The sequence below is a fragment of the Brassica napus genome, chromosome A8 (genome assembly GCF_020379485.1).
Source record: "Brassica napus cultivar Da-Ae chromosome A8, Da-Ae, whole genome shotgun sequence".
In the NCBI taxonomy this organism is placed as follows: Eukaryota; Viridiplantae; Streptophyta; class Magnoliopsida; order Brassicales; family Brassicaceae; genus Brassica; species Brassica napus.
Window position 1 is genome coordinate 21,605,725 of NC_063441.1, and position 16,606 is coordinate 21,622,330.

At 37.0% G+C, this 16,606-nt stretch overlaps 2 protein-coding genes and 1 pseudogene across 4 annotated transcripts; all 3 read left to right on the forward strand.

Moving 5' to 3' along the window:
* The first annotated feature begins 67 nt into the window (after positions 1-67).
* LOC106362128 (ATP-dependent DNA helicase Q-like 4A) lies at positions 68-7,528 on the forward strand. Of its 3 annotated transcripts, none has more exons than XM_013801960.3 (26): positions 68-244; positions 677-765; positions 848-1,015; positions 1,397-1,454; positions 1,640-2,053; positions 2,305-2,478; positions 2,569-2,699; positions 2,966-3,332; positions 3,408-3,539; positions 3,618-3,704; positions 3,821-3,948; positions 4,144-4,264; positions 4,363-4,514; positions 4,610-4,745; positions 4,834-4,957; positions 5,027-5,097; positions 5,193-5,261; positions 5,353-5,475; positions 5,556-5,714; positions 5,802-5,882; positions 6,043-6,204; positions 6,322-6,377; positions 6,496-6,592; positions 6,666-6,760; positions 6,841-6,918; positions 7,039-7,528. In XM_013801960.3, the coding sequence occupies exons 2-26, from the start codon at positions 743-745 to the stop codon at positions 7,382-7,384; spliced, it is 3,552 nt and encodes a 1,183-aa protein (XP_013657414.2). In that variant the 5' UTR covers positions 68-244; positions 677-742; the 3' UTR covers positions 7,385-7,528. The 3 variants fall into 3 exon arrangements, with proteins under 3 accessions (XP_013657414.2, XP_013657415.2, XP_022546120.2); XM_013801961.3 differs by having other exon boundaries at positions 851-1,015; XM_022690399.2 differs by having other exon boundaries at positions 81-244; positions 677-760.
* Positions 7,529-8,049: 521 nt separating this feature from the next.
* On the forward strand, positions 8,050-12,644 carry LOC106360216 (annotated as a pseudogene).
* A 1,478-nt stretch (positions 12,645-14,122) lies between these two features.
* Positions 14,123-16,518, forward strand: LOC106362127 (eukaryotic translation initiation factor 3 subunit H). Its single transcript, XM_048738258.1, has 12 exons — positions 14,123-14,268; positions 14,334-14,413; positions 14,496-14,612; positions 14,706-14,809; positions 14,882-14,948; positions 15,136-15,269; positions 15,351-15,399; positions 15,534-15,605; positions 15,690-15,791; positions 15,884-15,951; positions 16,022-16,174; positions 16,254-16,518. The coding sequence occupies exons 1-12, from the start codon at positions 14,259-14,261 to the stop codon at positions 16,309-16,311; spliced, it is 1,014 nt and encodes a 337-aa protein (XP_048594215.1). The 5' UTR covers positions 14,123-14,258; the 3' UTR covers positions 16,312-16,518.
* Positions 16,519-16,606: the final 88 nt, after the last annotated feature.

The following is a 16,606-nucleotide window of genomic DNA, read 5'->3' on the forward strand; positions in this document are numbered from 1 at the left end:
TGGGCTTGGCCCATCTATTAATAAAAACAATTTGGGAAAAAAAAAATTCAAAAATAATTTATTATCCTCTTTTCATTTTGGAACATGAGAGGGAAAGTATCCCGCCATTAGCAAAACCGCATAACCTTTCGCCACCTTCCGACATCATCAAGCTCCCTCGGTGGCGACTTTTGTATCCGACTTTCTCCGCCGGAGTGATACCGTGCCGTTGTAGAAGCAAATAACCCCCAATTGATTCTCAAATGTATGTCCTTGGGTTCTCTCATTTCGCAATCAATTCTCAATTCTAGGGTTTAAGTTTCGATATCGTTCCTCACACAACACCGATGCAAAATTTCGATGGGGTTGTAACTACTTGCTCTGATTAGTTTTTCGATTTGGGTTTTCGTTGTTTGTTAGTAAAGGGAATCACTTTGGAGCTATGGGCTCGTTTTTTAATCACTTCGATTTCTAGTTTATGGAGTGTTTTACCGTTTTTCAATTGCTGAAGACTAGCTGATTCGTCGTGTATCGCTTGAGTTTGTGTTTTGTATAGTATTCTTAGCTAAAAGTTTGCAGATTTTGTGTAAATTAGATTCGTATTTGATCAATTGTGTATGTGATAAATGTGCAATCTTTTTCGGTTTGTGTTTGATTATTCATCAGCTCTCACTAATCTGAATGTTTCTTCATTAAGTGACGAAGTTGCGGTAGGGAAGGTAAAAGTTTGGTGGAACATCTGCAGCATGTTTAAGAAAAAGCTATGATTAATTCAGATCAAGTAAGGTAAGGATGATATTCCAAATATTTTCTGGTAGTTTCTTTCTTTTTGTTTGCTCTTTGTTATTCACTGCTGAAAAATTTGCAGCAGGAGTCATCTCCCTGAAGTTCAGAAACCTAAAGCTCCTCAAACCAATTGGTCAGAGCATGCAAATGCGTTCGAAGATCCATCTTCCAGGACTAAGCATTTGAGCTCCGGTTTCCTTTACGCTCTAGAAAGTCAAAAGCCTAGAAAAAGCAGTGATATGGCGGCGAGGTATTATAAGGCTATATTCTTTTTTGAGTACTGTCTGCTGCTTGGGTTCGTTGAAGTAGAACTACTGAAAATTAAATATCAAACAAATTCAGTGGTTTCAAAGATAGCTTTCCACCACATTATAATATCTCCCGTTTCCATCATCATTTGTGCATGTTTGTGCCAACATAGAGCCTTCGGCTTATGTATAGGTCGACTCTTATACTACCTAACTACCCGAACTAAGACTGAGTATGATACTATGATAGTTCCCTATGATGTCTCTTGTAAGAAATGTCAGTGATGGAAAATCTTGTGAGGTTTTCTTAGTCTTCTTTATGGATCTGTGTACAACTAAGTGATCCAAAAATATTTAAAAAGCTTTGTCCCCCCTCTGTGTAGGTCAATTGCGTTTCCCAGTGTGAATGCGCATACTTTGGCGCCCCCGCAAATTGCAAAGGTAATATTGTTGAAGAGAAACTGTTGTGGTAGCTATATGTTTATCTTTCTCTCTTTCCATTTCTTTGAGTAAATAGTTTATTTCATACTATATTTCCATAGTTTCTTATTCAACTTCCCATTTTTGATAGACCTTTTTTCATGAACTGTACATATATGTTATTTATTGGTATCCTATGTTGGCAGGCTTGGCGTGCTCTTTCAAGTCTCTCACTAAACAAGACCTACCTAAGACCTGGAATTACTCCCCCGGTTGATGATGGTGGCACCAACGGCTCGTATTCTGCAAGAGAGAGATCCACTGTGAAAGTTACATGTAGCACTGATGGTTCTTTTTATTCGAACAATCAACAAAATCAAAGTCAAATGGGTGTACCAGGAACTGGAAGAAGCTTTCACAGCTTTCCTCCCCCTGTCCCTGGTGATGGTAAAAATTTTGCTGAAAAGTTTCGACGGATAAATGATGAGACCAGAGAACCAGAAACTAGTTCCGCGCATTTAAATGGTGTGGAGAAACCATTCAAGAATTCTACATTCGCAGCTGAGCAGTTGGGATCTGGAGAAGCATGTCTTGATGAGATTGATGATGACATACTTCAGGTAATGTACCGGTTCACTTACCGCATAATGTTCCCTTATTTAGCACTCTATGCAAAGAAGCTAGTTTTATTAATCTCGTAGTATTTGAGTATCTATAAATTGTAGAATATTTCGATCGCAGCAAAGATCAAAACTACTTATAGCTTACCTTGTAGTTTTTGTTCGGATCTGGGAGGAAGTTTTTTCAAAGATGCTTACGGCTTTGTGTTGAAAATATGTTAACTCAAGCATGTCAACACTTTGCAATGCAGAATATTGATGTCGACCAAATTATGATGGAACACTACCAATCAACAAGTACTCCTCCGTCATCTGTATCTAGTTTGCCATCGAGAACTCCACCTGTGGATAGAAGTGCTTCCAGAAGAGAAGAAGAGTGTTCTCTGCCTCCTGAACTATGTTCTAACTGTAGTCATGGAATAAAGGTATGGCTACTGCTTTTCTCTCTTTTAAATTTTTTTAACATTCGAAACCTATCAGTTTTCTCATTTTGTTTGATGTTGGTATCTTTTCAGCTAGGGCTTTGTCCTGAAGCTTCAACCCATTTGGAACAAATGAAGAACATGTTGATTGCAATATCAAATGAACTTCTTGACGATGATACTGATCTGAGTCCTGATCGTATTCAAGAGCTTCGGCAAGAGAGGTCTGTATCCCAATCAACTTTGTTTCTGTTTTTCTTGCCTGTTGAAATTGCCTTTTTCTATAAGAGTAATAATCTTGCTCCCTTTTGGAGGCCGTGGTATTTTACCCACAAAATTATTGGGAATAATACAGCGAAAATAGATTAGGCTTAAAGAAATAATAGACAATGCATATGTTTCTCGAGTCTGAGTATCTAAGGGTGTCAACTTTGAGTACGCCTTGACTTTTGGTGAGTTTTTAATGGATCACAGTTTGTGTTGTTGATAGGTTACTGCTGAAGAAGCAAATTCAGCAGCTCGAGGACCATATTCGAGATAAAGAAAAGCAAAAGTCTCAGTTTTTGTCATCTACAGCTACTCGTGCGTCACAGTATGAAACACCTAAATCAACAAATCTAAGATTTGATCATCCACAAACTGATTCTCGAGCACACTTTAATGAGCAAGGAAGATATGCATCTGATAGCTGGAACATGCCAAAAGATTCTTCATTTTCTGTAGATAGGTATGGTCTTTCATCTGCTCCTGTAGAGAGAGAACAATACGTTCCGAGGATTATCGAGGTGACGTACACTGAAGGTTCAAACGACCAAAAGTGGAGCAGTCGTGATTTTCCTTGGACGAGAAAACTGGAGGTGATATGCTGAGTTTCTATCTTTTCTTTATTCATTTACAATCCAAATGCTAATGTGTTTCCTTGCAACGTTCAGGTCAGTAACAAGAAAGTGTTTGGAAATCACTCGTTTCGACCTAACCAGAGAGAAATCATCAACGCGACAATGAGTGGCTCTGATGTATTTGTGTTGATGCCAACAGGAGGAGGCAAGAGTTTGACGTATCAGGTCATTATACTTGAGACTACTTTTTTTAATGTCACGTTGTTTTTCTCCAAACTGTTTTCTAACATCTTTGTTTTGCAGCTCCCTGCTCTGATCTGTCAAGGAATAACATTAGTCATTTCTCCACTCGTGTCACTTATTCAAGACCAGATAATGAACCTGTTGCAGGTGAACATTTCAGCAACCTCCCAGAGATTCTATTTGCATCTTCTGTTTCATTGATAACTTATTCATATAGAGGATTCTTTCCATTTTACATTTTGATATCTGAATCATGGTTACAGGCAAATATACCAGCTACTTCCCTAAGTGCCGGCATGGAATGGTCTGAACAACTGAAGATCTTTCAGGAGCTTAGTTCCGAGCATTCTAAGTACAAATTACTATATGTCACACCCGAAAAAGTGGCACAGTGAGTTGTTACTTTATTTATCTAAAACTTTCCCTCTTTTTTATTTTTTTTGTATCATGGCCTATGATATATGCAGTTCTGCCATAGGGTTCTTATAATTCTAGATTAGGTTGTGGACAAGTAGTGCAAGGGTCGCCACTCTGAATGATATTACTGGGAGAACGTAGCTAAGCAGTATCTCTTTCTTGATTACAGAAGCGATTCTCTTTTGAGGCATCTAGATAACTTAAACTCTCGTGGTTTGCTTGCTCGATTTGTTATTGATGAAGCTCATTGTGTGAGCCAATGGGGGCATGACTTTCGACCAGACTACCAGGTTAGGCCATCATAAGCTTCAAACAAGGCACTTCTCTTACCTTTTCGAGAAACATTACTTTCCTTTTTTACTCACCAAGAATACTGTGGAACATGCAGAGTCTTGGTATTCTGAAGCAGAAGTTTCCCAACATTCCCGTGTTAGCTTTAACAGCTACCGCAACAGCCAGTGTGAAGGAAGACGTTGTACAAGCCCTTGGCCTTGTTAACTGTGTTGTGTTCCGGCAAAGTTTTAATCGCCCAAATCTATTGTAAGTAAAACTACATAAAAGCAAATATATATATATATATATATATATATATATATATATATATTCCAGAGTGCTGCTTACCAAGAAATTTGCAGGTATTCCGTTGTCCCCAAGACGAAAAAGTGTCTGGAAGATATTGACAAATTTATCAAGGAAAACCATTTTGATGAATGTGGAATTATATATTGTCTTTCAAGAAATGACTGCGAGAAAGTTGCTCAAAAGTTACAGGTCGGTCATTTGTATATTAAAGCTTTATCATTGTCCTGTGCATACGACAAAATATCATGTTTAAACGTAGAATTGAATTCTATTTCAGGAGTTCGGTCATAAAGCAGCATTCTACCATGGCAGCATAGAGCCTACTCAACGTGCTTTAGTACAGAAACAATGGAGCAAGGACGAAGTCAATATAATATGTGCTACCGTGGCCTTTGGAATGGGTACTGGTCTTTTCTCATGCTTTTTTTAATTAATGGAGTTTTGCTGCCCATTAACATTGCACATTCCAGGAATCAACAAGCCTGATGTCCGGTTTGTTATTCATCACTCGCTCCCTAAGTCTATAGAAGGCTATCATCAGGTATTTAATTGTATTGTACAATCAATTTTGAAAATCTTGTTTAACAAAGTTGCACACAAAGATACTCACATAAGCCTCTTTTTCTTAAAACCAAGGAATGTGGTCGTGCTGGCAGGGATGGCCAGCGAGCATCTTGTGTTTTGTATTACGGTTATGGCGACTATGTAAGTTGCATTTATACTTTTTTGTCTGGAAAATTATTATTTTTCATCAATCTACTCTTGGTTATGTTTATGACACACAATATTGTTTCAGATACGAGTTAAGCATATGATTAGCCAAGTAGGAGTTGAACAAAGCCCCATGGCAAATGGTTATAATCGTGTAGCGAGTTCAGGAAGGTTACTTGAAACGAACACTGAAAACCTTCTCCGCATGGTACTTAACGTGAAGGTTCCTATTATTTGCTTTTGAAGTTATACTTTCTGAGATATTTCTCCGAAATTTTATTGCTTCAGGTTAGATACTGTGAAAATGAGGTGGACTGCCGACGTTTCCTACAGCTAGTTCACTTTGGAGAAAAGTTTGACTCCACAAACTGCAAAAGGACGTGTGATAATTGTTCAAGTAGCCAGAGTTTGATTGACAAAGATGTCACTTTGATTACAAGGCAATTGGTAAAGGAATTGTTTTAAAGTTTCATCATGTATATATCTCACTTGTTGGATGTGTTGTTATTGATCACGTGTGCCTTGCTTGTATAGGTTGAACTGGTGAAGCAAACAGGAGAAAGGTTTTCGTCATCACATATTCTTGAAGTCTACAGAGGTTCCTTAAACCAAATGGTATGCACAAATAAAAACATTCCCCAACTCTTTCAAGCTTTAGAAGATATTTTATTATCTTTATATTCCATTTCTCATCCAGATTCTGCTAAAACCTAAACCATGTTCCTCATAAACCTTGGTCCCTTTTGTACTAAGTAACTGTCTTCGCTGCATGTAGGTGAAAAAACACAGACATGAGACTTTGCAGTTCCATGGAGCTGGAAAACATTTAACGAAACTTGAAGTCTCCCGTATCTTGCACTATCTCGTAACAGAGGACATTCTTGTGGAAGATGTTAGGAAGAGTGATATGTACGGATCCGTATCATCGTTGCTCAAGGTACTTAAATTGTTAATATTTTCCACTTCGCTTCTCCCTCTCATTAACTGTTAATATATGCACATAACATCCATTCTTGAAGATGTTAACGTCTGTTTACCTATCTGCTGTATGTAGGTGAATAAATCAAAGGCTGCCTCACTCTTTTCTGGAAGCCAGACTATAATGATGAGGTTTGACTTTGTGCTTGAGATATATCTTTCTAGTAAAAGGTTCACATGAACTAGGATCAAGCAAATCATTGCTTGTTAAAGATATCTTTAGCTGAGACTTCCATGTTCTGTTTTGCAGATTCCCTTCTTCTGTAAAAGTATTAAAGCCCTGTAAAGCTGCGCCAACCCCTGCAAAAGCTCCTTTAGTATCAGCAGATGCTCCTCCAGAAGATGTGGTATATCACTTTGTAGTTTAATCTCACTTTGAATTTGCTGAGTGGTTGTGGTTCATTGATCTTTTCTCTGTAGAATCTCTCCGCCATCATGTACACAGCCTTGAGGAAGCTTCGTACGCTTCTTGTCAAAGAAGCCCCTGACGGTGTCATGGCATATCATATATTTGGGTAATCCTGAAAACCATTCCGCTTCTCGTTTTCCATAATCTTCGAAGGTCTTTACTTAAACCTTTTATTTGTTGTGGCAGCAATGCAACACTTCAGCAGATGAGCAAGAAAATTCCAAGAACCAAAGAGGAACTCCTCGAGATAAATGGCCTTGGGAAGTAAGTTATCTTAGCCTTCAAAACCTGTAGTTGTGATCATTACAAAGGCAATGTGAAAGAAAAAAACATTCAAAAGAGTTTGATGATGACGTTGTGCATCTTTTTAAACTTTTCTTTCAGGGCCAAAGTATTAAAGTACGGTGAACGGTTGTTGGAAACAATAGAGTCAACGGTGAACGAGTACTACGGAACCAGTAAGAAAGAAGAGTCCATGATTAGTCCGGATTCAGGGAAGAGGAGAAGAGACGAGAACATTAGTCCGAATGTAACCGAGGAGGATGATGACTTCGCAGAGAGCTCAAGCCAGTCTTGCAAGAAAACGGTGAGAAGCAAAAGCAGTGAGGTGCTTCATGGTGAATGTGTAGCTGGAGATGGAGTAGGTATGGTCATGGAGAAGCTAGATTTTGATTTTGAAGACGAAGATGGGTCGGAGATACGACCTGAGGGAAGAGTATTACCCTGGTGAAGTAGTAACCACTGTGAAATGTTAAATTAAATTGATGTAAACTTAAATATGTTCTACCCCGTGGTGTAACTTAATGAGCTTCGTTTCTGGCTGTATGAAAACACCTACTCTAAAGATAAAGCATGCCTTCCTTTGTTAATCTTATATTTAAAGTCTTTTAGCATAACAGTAGTTTAAAATTGCCCGCAAATTTCATGCTTCTCTTCTCTTATATTTACTCTCTCTCTCCCCTCTACATTATTTTGAGAAAAATATTTCTTTTTAAGTTGTCATGAAAATATGATCATTAATAATATTATGTCTAATTTCTTTCTTGTAGTAGTGTACGATTACAAAATTACTTTAATTATTTATTTACTTAATTTTATTTATTAAACATCTCAATTATTTGAATATAGTAAATAAGAATTGCTTTTAAAACAAATCATAAATCTATCATCAGTAATTTGTTATAAGTTTCTTAAAAAATATTTCAATAATATAATTAATTATTCAATTAAGTTTAATTCATTAATAGTAATTATATAACTAAACTCATAAAAGTGAATGTGATTTGTAAAAACAGATTTTTAATACAATATTATAACAGTTTTGAGACACTTTCTATCTTGGAAGATTCTTTATTTCATTATTTTTTTTTAAATGAATAAAAATTACTAGTTAAGAAAAAAGAAACTAGAAAACAAAAAACAATAGTTGCACTAGTCATAATAATCTTATAGATATACAATACAAGGCACATATTCAGAGCAAGGACTAAGAGTAGAATTACTACAAACCGAAAGTCATGAAGAAGAAAAACATCACAGCCATTGTTAAAGAACTGAACGTACGCATGAAGAAAGAGCCGATCACTCTCCGATACATTCACATCCTCGTCAGCGTTGTCTTCTTCTCCTCCGCCGCATCTCTCCTCTTCCTCCTCGCTCTTTACTTCAACCAACAATTCCAAACATCACTATTCCTCGTCAAAGATTTCTCCTCCAACCCTCTCACTTCTCTCCCTCCTCCTCACAGCTCCGGCAATGATGTGGCGGATGAAGAGTTGATGCGTCGAGCAGAGATGGCGTCACGTGGCGTGGTGATGAATGAGACTAATCCAAAGGTGGCGTTTATGTTTCTGACGAGGTGGAATCTTCCTTTGTCCCCTCTTTGGGAGATGTTCTTCAAAGGGCATGAGGGTTTTTATTCCATTTATGTTCATTCATCGCCGGAGTTCACTGAGGAGCCACTGGAATCTTCAGTGTTTTACAAGAAACGTATACCAAGCAAGGTATGATTAATATATTTATCCATCGTTAGTAATGTTTTATTTTTATTTTCTAGTGTATTACTTCTTTTGCTTTTTAAACAATTTAACCCACAAAAATAACTCAAGTATTTAGATATACAACATTGATCATCATCATACTTCTTGCTTGTTTTGTTTGCCATCGTTCACTTTGCCTTCGGTCTCTCCTTTGATGCTTGTATCAACTTCATCTCTCATTTGGGTTTTTCAAAAATGTAACGTTACTTCTAGTCGTGTTCTACTAAGTTGAATGATTAAAATTTTGATTGCCTTTTGTTTTCCTGTAAATTAGTATTAAATTTTGTTCATTTCTGTAAAACCTCAACTTTCATTTCTTAAAATAATACTACCATTCTTAGAGAAAAAAAATTCATCCATAACTGTATAATATTGTGAAATTTTACAGGCCGTTGAATGGGGAGAATCATCCATGATTGACGCCGAGAGGCGTCTTTTATCTCACGCGATTCTTGAACCTTCCAACGCACGTTTCGTTATCCTCTCCGAGACTTGCATCCCTCTCTTCAACTTCACCACAGTCTACACTTACCTCATGCGCGCCACTTCCTCCTTCCTCGGCTCTTTCGACGATCCAAGGCCCATAGGCCGAGGTCGTTACAACCCTAGAATGTTCCCACATTTATCACTCTCTGATTGGCGGAAAGGAAACCAGTGGTTCGAGATCTCACGTAAAGTTGCTGCCGAGATAGTCTCCGATCATCGGTACTACGCCCTCTTCAAGGAAAACTGTCGTCCGCCGTGCTACATGGACGAGCATTATCTTCCGACATTGGTTAACAAGATATGTCCGGAGATGAACTCGAACCGGACAGTGACGTGGGTGGATTGATCAAGAGGTGGTTCCCATCCAGCGAGGTTTGTGAGGGAGGATATACGGGTCGGGTTCTTGGATTGGATCCGGTTCGGGTCGAATTGTAGCTACGAAGGTGAGGTTATGAACGTGTGTTTTCTTTTCGCGAGGAAGTTTCATGTGAGCACCCTCGAGCCTCTCATGCAGATTGCTCCATATTTGTATGGAATATAAAAACACTAATCATTTGTATGTTACATATTTGTATTTTTTTTTCAACTAATCATTGGTATGTAACATTATACTAAACTGATTTATTTAAATTTTTCGCTTCGAACCTGCCATTGCCAAACCACATGGATGATGGATATAAGAGTAAAATAATTTGTTTTAAAATTAATGTAGAGTGCAGAGTAATCAATTTTCTTGGCCTACAAACCAAGTTCTATTAATTTGGAGATATGGTAATTTATATCAAAATCCGGCTCATGTATGCTCGTTGTTAAACCCATTATCCATGCATACATCTAATGAACGTCTGGGACTTCTCAAATGTTATTTGAAAATACAAACTATACATTGTAGAGAAAAGTTTATGTCTTTCACTCGTCGTGTAGTGTTTCAAGCGGTGTTTATTTTAATAATAGATAGCGCAGACGCCCCAACAGCATCTGCTTGTTTAATATAAGTTGGCAAGATGGTCAACTATCTTTGCGTGCAAACCAAGTTACAAAAATACTTTTAATTATGTAGTGATGGAGTCTATATCAAAGTACTCTCAGCCCTCTCTATTTTCTAACTCAGACAGTTGTAAAGACTTTTCTAAAGACTTTTCTTACAAGATCAAGCTTTATTTCTGCCAAGGCTATGGAGGTCAAAAAAGCTAATAGAAAGAAAACTAATGAACATGTAGGACGTCGGGATCTCAATGAACCCAAGAGCAGGAACCAATACAGCTTTTCGAAGTCGATAAAAGAGAATGAGAAGATGGTAGAGGAGATGGAACAACAAATGCTTCAACTCGAAAGAAAAATTACAGAGAAAAAGGTATATACATGTTTTTTTTAGAAATCTACCTCTCTATTATCTTATATATATAGACATTGTGGATCAAATTAATTAAGCTGGTGAATAACTTATGATTTTTTTTTTTTTTTAAGTACAGATGTATCATGAAAAGGCCATCTCTACACTAAAATACAACATGCGTTTCGGAAGGATTTATAATGAAAAATGGGCACGGATCGAGGATGACCAGTACTCATTCCAATCAGATTGTCTTAAGAAGATGGAGCTAGACAAGATAACTTTCGCTAATAACGCATATCGTGACAAGAAAGCTGTTACATCATTCTCTTCTGGGAAACGAGAGATTAACATCCATGTTAGAAAATCCTAATTTCTAAATTCCTTTTTTTATTGATCATAAAAATGTTATACAAACGAAATCTGATATAAATATATGTTAGTATGTTACGCAGAACCTAAACCATCGGATGTTACACGAGGCAAAAAGCATGGATGGTGAGAGAAGCCTCCTCAAGATGCTGAATCCAAGTAAAGATGGCGACTCTGATTTTTCTATTAATCAAATTGAAGATCAGGTTAAGTGTAACCACTTGTGTTGTTGTCATTGGTGTGTGTTTCCATGAGTTTTTTTTTTAATATTCTTCTATATCTGCCTTTTAATCGGTCCATTTCTCTAGAACAGATGTGGGAGTTACAAAGGTGGATGAAATGGCCAGAATATTACAATAACCCAGGGACAATGGACAGAGAAGAATGTGAGAGAAAGCTAAAAGAACTTGAATGGGTGAAATATCAAGGATTTGTTAATGCTCCTTGTAAAGCTTCTCTATGGAATTCATTACCTTCTACCAAAGTCTTACGCAACCAGATTCAGGTCTAACCGATTTTAAGCTAATTTAAGTTTTTTTGGTTAGAGAAGACCGAAATTAATTCGGGTTAGATAAGTAGGAGTTCTGATTTGCCCATTTTATGTTTTTGTAGTCTATGTTGACAAGAGATGAAGAAAAGAGGAAAATGGTTTTGGTAAGAAGAAAGAAGATAGAGTCCAAAGAAAGAAAGATAAAAAAGGCAGAGAAAGAGATAAAGTCTATGAATAAAATGGTGGAGGTGATAAGCAATAGAAAGCAGAGAGCCTTGGAAGCCATTTCACACGAAAAAAGTTGTGTAGTAATTGAAACTTAAAACCACTGCTCTCTGCTTGTTGACTCTCTCATTGTCAGGTCTAAAACTGTTCAATATATTTACATTAAAAAAACTAATAACTGAACATTGTAATGTTTTCGAAATGTTGATTGATTAATGAAATCTTTTCACATGTTGATTGATTAATGTAATCTCTGTTCTTATGGGGTATTATATGAGGTGCCCTAATAATTGTCATTCGTTAAGATTGATTTGCGGCAGGATAGCGTAATCCTCAAGACCGTGAGCTCCCACAAATACTTCATGTAATTTTGTCTTCGATAATTTATAATGTGATAATAGGTGATTGAGCTGGGCTTAATACATTACCTTATTTGGCTTCCGGTCCTAAAATAAAACGCCGTAATAAAACCAAAACCCTAAAATTTCTAGCTTTTGTAATAACGCTGCTCACAGTCATCCATCTTCTCCCAACAGGTCTTCTTCTTCACCCCTGCTTTAATTTCTTTCATCTTTCACCTTTCGATTTTCCTTTGCTTAATTTCGTCTTGTCAAATCATCGTTGTTCTTGAATAATTTCGTGAAACTTTGCAATTTTCTCGGAGAACTACATGTTTCATAGTAAATTACTTATGTCATTTTTATTCTGTACAGACCAAAGAGGGTCTTGTACATCTACATCGATGGACTCATCTTCTAATCACATGGTATAAATTGTCACATAGTGTTATGTATTATGTGTAAATATTGTATCATCTTTTTTTTTTGTTGGTCAAAATGAATATTGTATCATCTTGTATGGTGTTTTACACAGGTAAGTCTCTTGAAGATTGAATCTCCTACGTCCGGATGGGTGAAACCCTTGAAAGATTTGCTCAAAACCATTGATGGTTTCAAACTCTCTTTTGTTTCTCTCCTTTTTTACTTATTATTATCTTTTTCTAAATATTATCCCATAGATTTATCATTTTTATATATACACAGGTGTTGATTTCAAGATAGACAAACGAAGTAAAACAGTATACATATATGGGAAAACCAATCCAGAAATAATACTTGAAAAGATTGCAAAAGCAGGCCAAAAAGCTGAGATTATATGGAGCAATCACGAACGCAAGAAACCTCTAGACAATCAAAGAGGACACCCGATGCAACAATGCAACAATTACCATCAACAATATTACAATGGTCCTCCTCCTCCCTGGATGTACCAACAACCTCTACCGTATCAAAGTTATGCTCTTCCACCTCCATATCCACTTCAACTTAATCCCCCGCCGCCACTACCAGTACCAAGTGGTTCCCAGCCAAAGGAGCCTGCAGCTAAGAGTTTCCCGCCTACGCCTCCTCCGCCTAAGAACTTTACTATGGGTGATTTACATCCAGGATGTGGGATCATGTGAAGCGTAGTGGCTTTTTTGTTTATCATTCATAATCTAACTAGTCAAAAGAATCATAATGAGTTTTTTTTTTATCATTCATGAATTTTTTGCATTCTTTTTAATATATACAAAACTTGTGTTTGATTGCTTGAATACAGTGCCAGATATAAAGGTCAAGTTTCTTGGATTCCATTGTGTAACCTGCAACTTCAGTAGATAAGATTCCATTGTTTGGGTGTTATAAATAGAGAGCCTTTACATGAACCGAACATTTAAGGAGCCCATGATTTTAATTAATAGATGCATGAGGTTGTAGGGTTTCCCAGTCCATGTAATACCACTTTTACAAAGGGAAAAGAATTCTACATGAGTATAGGAACAAACCTAACTTGATATTTGACATGATATTTGACATGACAAATAACAAAAATGACAAAGCGAAAGTGTGATATATAAGACAATATCATAGAGGAATTCTATTATAGATACATATATATATTGAAGTAAAACCATATGTATAATAGGAATTTCTATTTTAAAAAGAAATATAGAAATGTACATTGGAGATGTTCTAACACATGATAAACATAGTTATTTCTGACGGAAAAAATATTCGTCAAAAATTTCTGAAGAATTTCTAACGGCTTTACGAGAAATATGAAATTTTACAATTCGTCGGTATTTCGTCGAAAATAATTGACGAAATACCGACGACTCGGGGAAGATTAAACGATTAGTATAGATTTGGGGGTAATGTTATCGTCGGCAATTCTGATGAATTTTCTTTCGGTGTTTCAACTCTGTATCTTTCTAATGCTATCAATAAAATTCAAATGAAAAAAAAAATTGGTTAGTGACTACTGTTACATTACCCAAACCATAGATTTTTTTTTTTTGAGCAACACCCAAACCATAGATTATGAAAATGGGCCATGGCGGTAAATGTGTTCAATAAATTTTGAAGAATAAATATATGGTCTCGGCCTTTTACAAGCGAATAGCAACTGTATAGGTCCATGGGCTGGGCTCATACTTATATGGTCTCAATTTGTTTGTAACACAATTTTATAATCGATTACGAATAAAATCTAAAATTTGAGGGCTATTTTGTAAAGTTCTCGAAACTTAGCCCAATCAAACACACTACAGTCTCTCTCGTCTCCGCCGTCGCCAAAGTATCACATCGTCACGGCGGAGAAGAAGCTTCATCATTATTCAATGGCAACCAGTAAGCAAACTCTTACTTTCCTCTATAGCTCATTATCGTACCTGCCTTTGATCAATTTCGTGCAGTGGCTAGGTCATTTCTGCAGGCGATATCTAAGGACGAGGCGGTGGCTCCTCCGCTCAGAGTTGTTCAGATCGAAGGACTGGTAATGCCATCCTCATCCTCATCTCACGTTTTGCGAATTTGAGATTGCTGAGGGTTTTGGTATGTGTGTATATGTGATATAGGCTGTGTTGAAGATCATCAAACACTGCAAGGAGTTTGCACCTACGCTTGTCACAGGGCAGCTTCTTGGACTTGACGTTGGTAGTGTTCTTGAAATCACCAATTGCTTTCCTTTTCCAGTAAGTTTGAAGAAGAGTTTGTTATGTGCATTGTGATAAGATTGTTGTTATAGCTTGTCTCTGATTTTGATGTTATCTTAAAAACGAGCGTAGGTGAGAGATGAAGATGAAGAGGTTGAAGCTGATGGTGCTAACTATCAGCTTGAGATGATGAGGTGTTTGAGGGAGGTTAATGTTGACAACAACACTGTTGGCTGGTAGGTTTGATTGTGGAATCTTGCTAATTTTTGTTGTGGAATGTTAGTAAGATGTGCTTAAGTTTTGTTCAGGTATCAATCCACTGTGCTTGGATCTTATCAGACTGTAGAGTTGATTGAGACCTTCATGAATTACCAGGTACTTTCCAGAATCTTTATGTTATAGTAATCTAGATTCTCGTAGATTGGCATCTGTTTTAGTCAATTACTTGATTGGAAACTGAGCTATTATAATTATTTTCTGAGATTTTGTCTGTAAATCTGTTTCAAATCCATTGTAAGATCAAGAAATGAACTTTAAGAAATTGTTTCTTTTGCTTCTACAGGAGAACATCAAGAGGTGTGTGTGTATTATATACGATCCCTCTAAAGCTGACTTAGGCGTCTTAGCTTTGAAGGCTTTGAAGCTTTCTGATTCCTTTATGGAGTTGTACAGGGGCGGAAACTTTACAGGCGAGAAGTATGTATCCTGATGTATTAAAATCCTAGTTTATGAGCCAAGTGAGATTATTGTAATCTTTTAATCTCTTTGTTTTGACAGGTTGAGAGAGAGAAATTTCTCCTGGATGGATATTTTTGAGGAAATACCTGTAAGTCCCTAGAGCATTGCTCTTCTATGTGGACGTAGCTAATCTTATAAATAACTATGTTAGAACTATTAGCGAATCATAGCTTACTTTGGAAAGGGGTTTGGTTTAGATTAGGGTTTACTTTCTTTTGACAGATCAAGGTTTCAAACTCTGCGCTTGTCAGTGCCTTTATGACCGAACTGGAGACTGATACACCTGTCTCACAGGTACGACATTTGGATTGAGATTATCACTTTCTGTCAGTGTTCCAAGTTTTGACCCTTAATTCTTTGAGATTTTCTCTTTTCTAGGGTGATTATGATCGTCTGCACTCATCAACCACTCCTTTCCTTGAGAACAATATGGAGTTTTTGATTAAATGCATGGACGATTTATCTATGGAACAGCAAAAGGTATCTTAATGCGATAATCTACTTATTCTTCACTATTATTCGGTCCTCACCCTTAGAACTATCTTAATGTAGTATCTTGCTTTATTTTACAGTTCCAGTATTACTACCGGAACCTGTCTCGTCAGCAAGCGCAACAGCAAGCCTGGCTCCAGAAGAGAAGGTAGGTCACTTTGTTCTTTTGCTTCTCTTGTTAATATTCCAAATAACTAACTAAGAGGTTTGGTTGATAGGACGGAGAACATGGCTCGCAAATCAGCTGGAGAAGAGCCTTTACCGGAGGAGGATCCTTCAAATCCAATATTTAAGCCCATCCCTGAACCGTCGAGGCTAGAGAGCTTCCTCATCACAAACCAAGTCTCAAACTTCTGTGGCCAAATCAATGGGTATGTTCTCTTGTTAACGCTTTACAACCATTCCAAGCTTCGTAAAAGACTGAAAACGAGTCAACACATTGCTATGCAGAGTGGCTGGCCAGAACTTCAGCAGGCTCTACCTCACCAAGGCTTTGCACGATAATTGAGTACGAGGCCTCCCAGGTTTTTGTTTTTTGAGTTGAGAAAGTGAAAGATTTGGTGGTAGAACGGATCCTGTTTTTTTCTTTTCGTGGAAATTTTGTTTGTTTGTGAAATTAAAAATTACTAGCCATATGAAAACATCTTTCAACTCGTATGCATGGCTTATTGAGATGTTGAAAGATTTACTTGGAATCGAACTTCTGATTGGTACATATTTGTAAATGAGAAAAAAAGATACTATGGAACACACAACACAGCAAGAAACGCATTGAACGTCACACACATAATATAAACTTTTGT

What these genes read in the sequence shown, in the direction of transcription:
- LOC106362127 (XM_048738258.1), top strand. An exon ending in GACAACAACACTGTTGGCTG is followed by an intron (nt 14,810 to 14,881) that starts GTAGGTTTGATT and finishes AGTTTTGTTCAG; the next exon opens with GTATCAATCCACTGTGCTTG. An exon ending in AGACCTTCATGAATTACCAG is followed by an intron (nt 14,949 to 15,135) that starts GTACTTTCCAGA and finishes TTGCTTCTACAG; the next exon opens with GAGAACATCAAGAGGTGTGT.
- LOC106362128 (XM_013801960.3), top strand. Translation starts at nt 743, where the DNA reads ATGATTAATTCAGATCAAGTAAG. An exon ending in ATGCTCCTCCAGAAGATGTG is followed by an intron (nt 6,593 to 6,665) that starts GTATATCACTTT and finishes TTTTCTCTGTAG; the next exon opens with AATCTCTCCGCCATCATGTA. An exon ending in GAGATAAATGGCCTTGGGAA is followed by an intron (nt 6,919 to 7,038) that starts GTAAGTTATCTT and finishes CTTTTCTTTCAG; the next exon opens with GGCCAAAGTATTAAAGTACG.